At 40.6% G+C, this 12,247-nt stretch overlaps 1 protein-coding gene across 1 annotated transcript in view; it reads left to right on the top strand.

The window, feature by feature from the left end:
* LOC138515896 (alcohol dehydrogenase 1A-like) overlaps positions 1-11,256 on the top strand; it is a 369,185-nt gene extending 357,929 nt beyond the window's left edge. Inside the window, exon 9 of the mRNA XM_069630659.1 lies at positions 8,105-11,256. Within this exon, the coding sequence (XP_069486760.1) occupies positions 8,105-8,129 (25 nt within the window). The 3' untranslated portion in view covers positions 8,130-11,256. The remainder of the gene's footprint in view (positions 1-8,104) is intronic.
* Positions 11,257-12,247: the final 991 nt, after the last annotated feature.

The raw sequence follows: 12,247 nt of genomic DNA, 5'->3' as shown, positions 1-12,247 counted from the left end.
TTGCACACCATCTTGCTGATGTCAACGTCTGATAAAGGTTGCCCCTGTTCTTGGTCACTCAATTCCCCCTCCTCCTCACCTGAAGTCTTGTCGTCCAGAAGCCTGCCTTTTCTCTTCTTCCAAAGTGCCCCTTTTTTGTGCAGGTAAGGTCTGCTATGGGAGGAAGCCACCTTGATCGTTAAATGGAGGGGGGTCTGGTGGCCCCTCTTCCGGTACAAACTAAGCAGGGGAAAAAGCCAAGCGGCATAAAAAAACCCTAGGAGGCGGCATTGAAAGGACCCAGAAGCTGTGTCTGCCACAGGATGGCTGATGGCAGCAGGTACGGAAGAGTACAGGCACAGAATACAGGAAGCAGAATGCCAAGGAGACATGGCAACAACTTACCGGTGGACCCACAGGGGGATTAAGGGTGAAGTATGAGAGCCAAAGCGGGTGAAGACGGAAGAAGCCAGGAAAGAGAGAAGACACGGTGACAAGCGCCGTAACGGCAGGCAGCCAGGCACGAAGGGGTAAAAGAGGGAAGAAGAAACGAGGTCCAGGACAGAGCGGCGAAGGAAACCACTTCAGCGTGACAACCCGAAAGCCAGACTCGAGTAGGCTGAAACGTGACGCCTTCCCGGTTCATATGGGGAAAAGCCTTCCAATGGCTGCAGTGCTGCCAAAAGCTAGACCGTCACACTAGCTGCGCAAAAAATGTAGTGCAACAGTCAATGGCCGCCTCTGCGCCAATGACTCGACACACGCCAGTCTCCGCGGCGTGTGACACTATCTCCCCGTTAGCATGCCCCTATGCCCTTTCATATTCAAGGGTATGCCTGGATTGAGCGAATGGGGGTCTTTTCAGTGACACCAGCGCCCTATTGTTAGAGAAAATCTAGGATTGGTTGGTCGCCTTTGAGGTCTTTCCTTGCCAACGTGTGCCCACTGGTGTTTGGATTGGTTATTGTGGGCCTGCTGTTTTGTGGTCGAGACTTTAAATGAGGAACCCCCGATCTTGGAATCGGGCAATAGTCATGACGTCCTTCTGGTTGCTCCATGGTGCCATTGATTCTGTACGAGTATTGTTCAACTCGCCTGAACTGATATCTCTTATTCCATCATCTGCCCGTGGTTGCCCCTTTGTGCCATGCCACAGAGAATAATCTGAAACATTTAACCCGCAGCACCTACTTGTTGGAATCTCTCTCTTCAGTGATGCAGTTGCAGCTGAGGTTGCGGATAATGATCACGGTTTAGGATTTTAAGAGGTTGAGATGTTTATTAAATTTGTAAATAGACCGATGCAGGTGCTATGAGTGATGAGGTTGGGAATGGATCAGAAGTCATTGGGGTTCCCCATGTACCGCCTTACGTGTCAGTATCATGGATTGAGTGTCTTTGCCCTTCCCCTCTTAACCTGGTTCCTGTAGTCTCAGATGTGACTTTGTCAAAGTTTCCAGTTTCATCTCAGTTCAACCCAACTAAGGTCAGAACCTCCTACTCACAGCATTCTTTGGGTTATTGCTCATCCAATATTAAACAGCTTCTGTTTAATATTGGATACGTCTGTATCATCTGTTTTTACCTCCTCTCCTTTCTCATCCTGTACGTGCACCAGATTAGTACAGAACCATATGACCTACTCTCTCTGGTCCCATGGGTCTGCTGGCTTTTTGCTCTCCCTGGTTCCCCAGCATTATCTGCACATGGTCTAGGAAGAAAGGTTATAAAAATTCATGGTAGCATCATGGATCACATTCTTCTCTTTGGATTTGTTTGGTCAGAGATACTGCCTCTGCTTATGCTTCCACCTGCATAAATTAAAATCCCTTTTTATAGATACGTTTTACTCTCAATGTAGGCACTTCATCCCATGACATTATGGGTTTCCCTGAAGCTGGAGCATTTTCAATGTTACAGTGCTCACTGTGTTGGCAGCACAATGCGTACGTTCCTTTTCTTTAGCTTATGTCCCTGGTCTAAACGCAGATGAAACGTTAAAGCCTGCTTATTTTCCATTGTTTAAAAAGAAAAAAATAGATGTTTCATGATTATCTCATTTTTAATTGGCTAACTCAAAAATCAATATTATTTTTCATATTTCCAATATGTTACAAGATTCTGCTTGTGCACAGCGTTTTAATGTTTATGAAGATAAACTAGAAGTACAGGTTTAGAGGCAACTGCCCGAGGTTAGAATCGCAATGAACGCCCACTGTTGTTGGGATTACAACCCAACGTCGTAGAATGTTGTCTAGATATCCAGCTTTCCACCTAATGCTGGCATGCCTTCTGACAAAGGATTAAGTTTCTCTGACTGCACGTTTGTGTGATCTGTGCTGCTGTAGGTGTGGTAAGAGTAAAACAGATCAAAACACATATGCACGCTGTAGTACAAGAACAAAATAATTATATTGAAGACAACAAGGGGAGTACTTCCAGTTTTCACGTTTAGCCCAACGTTTTACAGTTCAAATGAGACTACCATATTTAATCAGTATACTTGCAACTAATACAATAACACTGGAGGGGCAACTTAAAGTTGGAGAACACCTAACAATTGGATGGAAGTACCAGTCCACTCACAATGATACTTGTTTTTTTTAATCTTTGAAAAAATTGAATACCAAACGTGTTCATTTGACCAGCAACGACATTTTATAATTGCCACTCTTTGTGATAGAAGTGAAAACTCGAAATACCCCCTTCTTTTTACTTTTTGATTTGTTATAGACTGCTGTCTCCTTGTTTGACATTCTCCCATGGTGATTCTGGTTGAGACCCATGATAGTGTGAAATGGCGGGTCATTTTCATTTTAAATATAAATTGCACAGAGGGTGCCATGTCAGTTTGCACTTCAGTGCAAATTTTCCACCATAGGGTCGAAAAGCATTAGATTGCATGACACAGTTAGACAGCACTCCTGTTGGCCTCCAAAGATCTATCCAAGCCCGTCACATCTGCTCTAAAGCAAACCAACTAATTATTAATCATAACTAGACAACAATTATGATTTAGGGGAAACATAAACACAATAACCATGTTTGGAAAATCGACAACACACCCTTGGAGGTTGTTGACAGCTTTGTTAACTTGGGTTGTCCAAATGGCTCTGTGCTCAGCCGTGAACTGCTAGAGAAGTATATAACTCCAAAAATATCAAAAACATTTGGTGCTATTAAAAACTTTATTCGAAGTAAGGGCGATTTCTCTCTGCAGGGCCTGATTAAGATCTATAGGGCAAGCATTTTTCCGGGTATCCTATACAGCTTTGAATGCCTCAATGAAAATCAAATTAAATGGTTGAATAAGCTTGAGGGGAAGCTCTGGCGCCTGATGCTTGGCCTCCCTAACACATCCGGATCCAAGCCATCAGATCCAAATTAGGCCTGAACTCAATTCTTACTTTGTGGAAATTTAAATGCAGCGATTGGCTATTTAAGATCAAACAAGACAAAGGTAATGAAGTGTCGCTTTTTAATCTTTTTGGAACTATTCCCAAGGTTAGAAATGAAGGCATTATAATGGAAAAAGATCTGATATTACCTTCTAGACAATTATATGATGAGATATGTTGGGTGTGAGAAACCAGAAGGTGTCTCACTCGCTAGTCCCTGGGGATCTTTCTCTCAGGTGGCCAGAGCACAGTGTAAGGAAGCATGGTATTAAAGTAAGACAGACACAAGTGACCACAGTTCAAGGGTGTTTATTGAACTTTCAAAGGGGTGTGATAAACGCCCATCTAATCCTAAATCTACAGATGGGAGCAAGCTACGACCATCAAATAATAAAGAATGCAGTTCTTGTGGAGTCTTGTCAAAATGAAAAAAACCTATTGCCAATCCTTTCCGCTAATTTACAAATAATGTGGGGGAATGTTAATGAAAAAGAAAGAAGTGTTTACAAAATGGTAAGTCAGGATGTTCGGGCTGTTGGCATCCCTTCCACACGTTTTCAGCACAGGGCAAGGCGTTTCACTCGAACCAAGCACACACGTTGCCTTTCTTGACACAAGGATACAGTTGCAATTCCAGTATCAGGGCCATCTGTGCTGAAGTCTCTTTTTAATCAAAGTCTCTTGATTCGGAGGGCCTGATGTACAAAACAAAAATAGGAAGTTCTTTTCTTCTTACAGTTTTCTGACTCTGGTGTCTCATCCTGGACCCCCCTCAGCTGGGCTCAGATCCCTTTCAAACACAAAAAGTTCATCATTCGATCCCCCTTTTCTGGGCTCAGATCCCCTTATTACAAAAAGGTTCAACGTTGGAGCCCCCTTTTCTGGGCTCAGATCCCCTTCTTCTGTTCAGGTAACTCACTGTTCCCCCAGGATCCCCCTCAGCCGGGCTCAGATCCCTTCTTGGTATTCAATTAGTCTCCCTCAGCCGGGGCCCGTACCATTTGTATTTCACTTTACACTTATTGAAGACTTTCAAATGTACACAGGGTTTATCTTGCCCCGTTGTAGGACCACTTCGATATAAAGTTATTTTTTACGATATAGGTACAATTCAGTTGCATACCTAACAGAGTCCTTCGAATGTGTGCCCACGTGGAGCCAAACCACTCTGTACAAAGTACCTTATTTTGCCTTTCGAAGTAAATTCATTTTCCACTTGTTCGCGGCTCTCATCATATGCTCTTGGTTCAAACACAAGCTGAATTCGTATAGGTCTCTCCGACTCACCGCCTGTGCTCCTTTTACTGGTGCAGCTTTCTTGCAGGAGCCAAGAACAGTACCAAGGTGGCAATCACTCCTCCGAGCCTGGGTTATCGACACAGGAGCACCCTGGATACCTTTGATGCACAGTGTAAGACAGATCAGCATCAGTTCCTGGCCTTTGGCTTCTCACTCTCCAAGGCTTGTGAAAGTAACGGTTTCAAGAGGTCAAGGGCACTTCCCCTCTTGCAACCCTCTCTGGTCTCACCGTCTTTCCTTGTTTTAAATCACAATCTTGGAACCACTGCTTCCTTGTTTGCTTTTCCTCCCTCAGAGTGTGCTTTCATTCTCCGCCTTTTATCCATGTGGGGAAATGTGATGGGAGTCGGGTGTGTGTAATAATCAGCTAAATTGCTGATGAATGTTTGAATTCTGAGAAGGAAAGCTACGATGCCAGTGACAGAGTAGTCTGGCGCTGTGTGGGTGCTCAATCAAAGGCCTCTGTAAAAAAAAAAATGTCTGTAAAAAAAAAAAAAAAGAAACAAAAGTAAGAACATCGTTTGGAGTGAATCGAAGTGGTCCTGCGACGGTTAAGCAGAACCCATCGCACATTCGAAAATCTTTGATTTTTGATATCAAGAGGAAACCGTAGAAAGTGAGCTTGCATGGTCCAAGCCCGAATTAGGGAGACCAAATGTGAATATTGTGCTAAAAGGATCCAAGGCCGTACAAGGGAGATCCATGGTCTGAGCCTGAACGAGGGAGACCAGTTGTGAACATTGTGGTAAAAAGGGGTCCAAGCCTGAAGGAGAGAAACCCATGATGAATATTGAAAACAAGAACTTGTACATGTGAAAGCCTTGATGAGAAAGGAACTTTGGTGCTTATTTGTTGCGACAGGCCCTCTGCAGTAAGACACTGTTATTTAGAAAAGAAGCTTTGGCAAAAGACCCTGATACCTTTGCTTTGAACTGTGACCTTGTGGCAGAGAACCCAGTGTGTGTGCGAAGCTTCAGCATGCTGCCTTGTCCCGTGCTGAAAACGTCGGGAAGGGAAGCCAAGTGCTCAACTATCCTGACATATTATTTCTTGAACACTCTTTCTTTTGCATACACTATTATCTCACACCATTTTGTATTTAGAAGTAAGGATTGGCAATAGGTTTCTTAGTATAGGCCCTTTTATTTTGACAGCCTTTACTTGGACTGCTTTATTTTTAATATGATTGTCGTAGCTTGCTCCCATCTTTAGATTTGGGTTTAGATATGCGTTCAACCAACTCATTGAAGTTCAATAAACACCCTTGAACTGTGCTTATGTCTGTCTTCACTGTTTGATACCATGCCTTCCTTACATGGGTCACCGAAGATCCTCTGAACTTTGGTGCAGCCACAAAAGAAATCCCATTCAAAGCCTTAAATTGGGACAGAGTGAGTAACATTGATTATTTTTCCAATAAGAAAAGATTCTACGTTTATGCAAGACAAGGCTTTCCACAGCTGGCACCTTTTGATTATGTCATCAGTGCTGTGATAAACACAGAGACGCTTTATTAATTTCTTAACATTTGATGCACTTCTAATGCAGATGTTAACCAGGGCTTGGGGAAAAAAAATAGTTGCAACTAGAATGTCATTTTCGCTCTTTCCCCACTGAATCTATTCAGCATTTATTAACTCAGTGTGAGTTTATAATAACAGATTATAGAGCGGCTCATTCCAGATTTGTTAATGATTTGAGCAATATACATCAAGATCAATTCCAGTCTTCTCTCTATTCGTGTGTCTCTGGCCGCTGCTGCTCAACATGTATCGAAGCGAATTGAGACATCAACTCTCACTGCACAAAATACATTCCCTCTGCTGTGAACCGTTTTATTATAGGCAAACTAGGAAATAGATTGGACTTGTTGCTGCTGCCATTTGTTTTAAATGTATGTATTTTGTCTTTAGGATCTGTACTTATGCTATGATGAAGAATTATTTATGTATTTTATCTTCTCTGTCTATTGCTAATAGGAGTAATTTTCTTCTAATTATTGACTCCTAGTTGAAGTAATAAGTGTTAATTATGTCAATGCTATTTTCTTTTGTAAAACGTTATCTGCTATTATAGTGTAAAAGGTTTACATTTAACCAAATGCATTAAAACAAATAAATACGATTAAAAGGGAAATCACCTTTACTCTTCACCTTTCCACTACATTTTTGGAAAAGTACATGCCTCCTGCAGTTACCAATTGTACGGGGGTCTGATCAATGGTTTTCTATCTAAGTCCACATACTCTTACCTTGTGTTTATTTCAAGCGGATTCCATAGCATTGCTGCTAGCATGAAAATCCCTGCTGGCGGTAAGGCAGTCACATTTGTCTGTTGGAGTAGTAAATGAAGGTGGGCTCCCCAACTCCTCCTGACAAATGCACACAAATTAAGTAGATCCGAGAAAGTGGCAGTAAACACTTTTACCACCACTTTTTGTAATCCGCTTCACAATGAAAATGATCCCATAACATGTGTTTTTTTTTTTAGGAGAATTTTATTCTTCCACTCATTGAATTAAATTGTGGAAAAGAAACATGATCATTAATTATATTGCTTGTACAAAGTGACAGGGGCAACACTTTGGCCTTTTCCAATTCAAATAAACGAATACTATGAGAAAGAAAAACGCATCTGTGTTAGGAAGATATACTTTTACCAAAACTAGAACAGAAAAAAAGATTAGCCTCTCTATATGACCCTTAATGTTCACTCTATAGCAATGCAATGTTTATTTTGAATGACTTGTGATTGTACTTTACATGCAACCACCAGCTAGAAGCCCCTTGTCAAATAAATAGTGGCCTATAAAAAAAAAAGCATCTGTAGTACTACACCCTTCTGAATTCCCTCTGGTGACCTACAGACCACACAACTCTCCCTTCTGCCCGCTGTAGATGGATGTCCCACCGGAAGCGGGCCAAAGCTAACCTTTTTGGTGGATTGAAAATAAGTGCTCAGAAAAATGTCATGATCTACTTGCAGAATTGTTTCAGTTGCATACCCACTGATTCTGCTCGTCCCATGATTCTGCCATAAAGGGTTGATGTGCTGAGTAATCTAGTGAGTCTTTCATTTCTGTACATTACAGCAGGGGATTTCTTTGATAGAACCCAACCAAGAAAGAACTGAAGTTAGTGGGATTTGTTCAAATTACAGGCAACCATAAGAGCAATCAAAGACCCTGTTATTGGTCGCCCTTCTACTTGCATGTCCCTTTTCCCTGTCAATAACATCTCTTTTTGGTGGAAGCATGACACAGTGTGACTTGTCAGTTATTTGAATCTTTGACTAAAATATTCACAAACCAGGTCTCTGATTTCAAATGATCAAAATGGTCCTCTCTTTTGCTGATGTCATATATGTTGCTGGAAAGAAAAAGCAATCAATATCCTAATTGAATTGTTTTTATCTCCCATTTCTTTTAGTATTCGTAGTATCCTGATGTTTTGAGTTGACGAAGGTTTGCATTGAGGCAGCTTTTTCATCTACAACTTCAAGCATTGGAAACTAAACAAATTGTTCTCAAATATTGCAAATTAGAACTATGGAATGCTCTGGTTTCCTGTGATATGTTTAGTGAAGCCTTGCATATGACTGTTGGGAAGGCGTCACTAAGAAATTGGCAATAGAAAACACTGCTGTTAATATCCATCTGCTAATATCTACATATTTTGTTGATCCATTATAGATAGAAAGTTGAAGAAAACCCAAATAGAAATGCGTTTTCCTTTTTCATATTATTGGCATTAGCTTTATGTATTTGAACATCTCTTCTGCATGGTAATATACTCTACCATTGTGCCGGTGGAAAATGTGTGCACAGCATTTGATGTTGAACAAGTTCAAGATAGCTACATAGTGGAAAAAAGTAATAGCTCGATTATCCGGTACCAATTTTAAACCAAAACTATTGGATAATCCGAAATTCTGGTTAAATGAATGTTCGTTGTCTATGCCTGATGACAAAGAATACAAAAAGTGGATAACCAAGCTTCTTGGGTTGTTTGCTCTGGTATCCAGCTCTGGAACTTTGTTATCCGACATTTCCTTAACTGGAACAATTAATATTGTCAGCAGTAAACGTGCTGGTTAACAGTGTGTGCTGGTTAACAACGCTAATACTTGTAAAACAAATAATTGTCTAAATCTATCCTGAACGATCACAATTGCCCACTAAATCTCGTTCATGGGATTGTAATGCCACTGTTTCCTCTTCACTGTGCCCTAAATATTCAGTGTTTAGCTGCATACCACAATACACTGTAGACCAGAGGAATGATGGGAGCTCTACTGAAAACACTGAGTTAGAAGAGGGCATAAAATGACAGACATCCATCCTCTGCCCCACTTTGCTAATGATTACCTTCTGTTCCTCCCCATTTTAATAAGAACATAATTCGGTAAATTGGTAGAATGTACTAACAAATAATTGCTCTCCCGCTCAAGGCTTTAACGCCTGTTTGTTGCCTCCCCCTCATCATAAGGCCATGCCTGCAGTTCAAGCCATTAGCTCATGTTGTAAACAGCTAACCTAGATCGGGTGGTAATGTCCCAGGGCCCATGTTATATATTATATATTTAACGATGTGCCCCGCTGCCGTTACCATCCGATCCGGTGGACCGGATTGGGTGTTATTGATATTAGCACCCCAGGATTTCAATTCTGAAACCCGAGGTGCTGAGAGCAATGCATTTTTTATGAATGAACGTGATGCGCTATCCGCGTCCTGTTCATTCATACAAAATATTTACCTAAGATGGCCACCATGGAGCTGGAAGGTGGAGCTCCATGCAGAGGCACTTTTCAATGTCCATGATGGCCCTGGAGACTGGAGAAATGCCTCCTGCCAAAGTAATTAGGTAAGTGGGGTAGAGGGGCGGGAAGGAAACAGTGACTGAAGGGTAGGGCAGGGTAGCAGAAGACAGCAGGCGGGCAGTAGCTTTCAGGATGCCCAGAACACAGGCTTGGATCGAGGGATTCAGCACGCGATCCGAGCAACTTGATTGGTTGACTCTTCTTCCCAGTGTACTAATGACCGCTAAAGCCCTCAGCAATGGGCTACGCTGATAGAACATATAGCATTTAACAGATTGTATGTAGCATCTGTGTTCTATTAACATTAGCTCAGTAAGGCAGAAAAAAACATTTTGCAAATGTATCTCTACTGTTTGACCATGTCTGTAATGCAGTGCATCTTTATATAGTACCTTTTTATGTGGTCAGGCAACAAATGTGAAAGTGCACCGTAGACATCGTTTGGCTGAAGAGGAGTGGTCTGCTCATTTATGAAGTACCAGTTGTTGCACACTTTACTATTTACTGGTGTGTGCATTAGGGCCCTTACAAAATATTGTATTAAAGGCTGGGCTTTGGCAGGGATCCACTTCTAAAATGAAAGGATATTTCTGAGATGTTGTTATCAAAATGGAAATTATCTTGTGTTCAATAATATAGAGCACATTCTAAACAAATGAGGTACAGAGGGGCAAGCATTAGGAGGTTGATGGCCAACATACTCTGCTGTTTTGAAAGTCATAGGATAAGTGTACGATTTTAACTTTAATGTTTCCTCCACCTTAGTGCTCGTTTATCCTACATCATGACAAAGGTTGGTATATCTCTCAGGATTTAGAGCTGAGGCGTACAGTTAGGCACTTCAGGGCACTGCTCAACTGTTTAATCTACCATACACCAATATCTGCATTTTCAATTGTAAATTGCTGCTCTTCTTCATCTAACCAGGACCAAAATGACACGCATGTTGCCATTTTGTGGCATTAAAAGGTAGAATTCAGTTTATAATGACATTGCGAGGTACTTCTTACTACTGTTTAACATCACTGCTACGTGGTCCATCTCTATCTTGATAGATGAAGGACAGAGTTCAGATTTGCCAGAAAAGTGTGTTTCCGAGAGCAATTCTGAAGCTGAATTTCACAACAGGCTTGTTAAATGTTATGTCTTCCACTGTTTCTTTCAATTGATGTAAATCTGAATTTGAGTGCCACATCGTCTTTGTATTTTTCTGATGCCTATAACATAAACAACGAGTACACGCATGTCTATCATTTGCTGCAAACCAAAAGCAAAATACTTGATCTGTGTGTGATAATACCTTGTATTATCTGTCTTGCTGAATAAGGTTCACGCGTGTAAGCAGCTGAAAAAATATACTGATATATTTTAACCATTTTAATGTACTAGCTATGCCGGACAATCAAGTAATGACCGTTTGGGCGATAAAATACTTATATTTATGAATCTCTGTGTTTCAAGCTCCTTTAAATTTGTCCTCATCTACCAATGGTGACTAAAAATTGCACATGCCTCTTGAAAAGAAGAACTTTCGTTAAAATACAATTTGCCAGATTTTCTAAATTATGTTGAAATAATTCATCACCTTGATGCATTTTGAATGTCCAAGAAATGCATTTTTGAGAACTCAAATTACCTGTGTAATGTGAAGTTAAACATCAAACTTTAAAAAAAAAAAAACTATGTTGATTACATTGTGGCATCCAGCTTAATATAAACTGATATTTTACGAACACTGAAAATTAAAAGCCTTTTCTTCAACTTGTCTAAAGTCTTTTTTTGTCTATACTATATGATTTTTAGTTGATACAAAAACATGTTTATCTATGGTTTGTACAACTATATTCTTTATTTCTACCAGCTCAAAGCTAAATCAACACACCTATTATACCTACTGAGTCTTATTCAGTCCTATCTCACTGAAGCTAGGCCCCTGACACGTAGAGTATCAAATACAAACAGTTCCTCATACATTCTGGAATCACTATAACCATTGCCACAACCACTGCTACTTTGAAGGAGCCCTTTGTATAACCTGACCCCTGGAAAATCATCTCATATGTAAAGTCTATAAGCCAATGAGAACGGACTATCACTTTCACCAATGCAAGTACAAGAGTGCAAAAAGAACGTTACAAATGCTACAAGTCACAGCTGCTATACATTTTTGGTGCATATTATTTTGTATTCGGACCATTGTTTTGCATCACTTCATATATCAACAATTTACAGAAAGACAGAACAATGATGACACGTGTTTCGTTCTTATCAAGCTCATTATGTGTTTCTCCCTTTTTGTACTATGGCCTTCATCAGGACAAAGACTTTAAAAACACTCAACTGCCGAGGCTCCTGTGTCATCTAAATTCCTTACTTTCATTGGTAAAATGATTTGTTATTCCCATTCCTGTGTTTTTTTAATTCTGAATATTATGTATTAATAAACATGATGTGATTAGGTGTGATGACTACTCACAATATTAATTTAAGACAATAATGAAAAAAGAGAATTTAATTCTCTATTAAGCCAAAAACTGTTTATTCTCCAATGATCCTGACCATGTGTGGTCAACTATCCATCTCTCCGGTCTACCTTGTTTATGCATTGTTACCACCTCATTTGTTGTTCTCTGCAGACCTAAAGTACCCCCTTCCTTATACACATCAGTGAATAGTACACCTTACCACTATTCACAGGGTGTAATATCCTACGGTTGAGGATCCTCCCGGCTGATCCCTCCCAACTTATAAA

Source organism: Ambystoma mexicanum, chromosome 6q (assembly GCF_040938575.1).
Source record: "Ambystoma mexicanum isolate Mex_15411 chromosome 6q, UKY_AmexF1_1, whole genome shotgun sequence".
In the NCBI taxonomy this organism is placed as follows: Eukaryota; Metazoa; Chordata; class Amphibia; order Caudata; family Ambystomatidae; genus Ambystoma; species Ambystoma mexicanum.
Note: the sequence above shows the minus strand (reverse complement) of the source record. Positions and strands in the feature narration are given on the sequence as shown.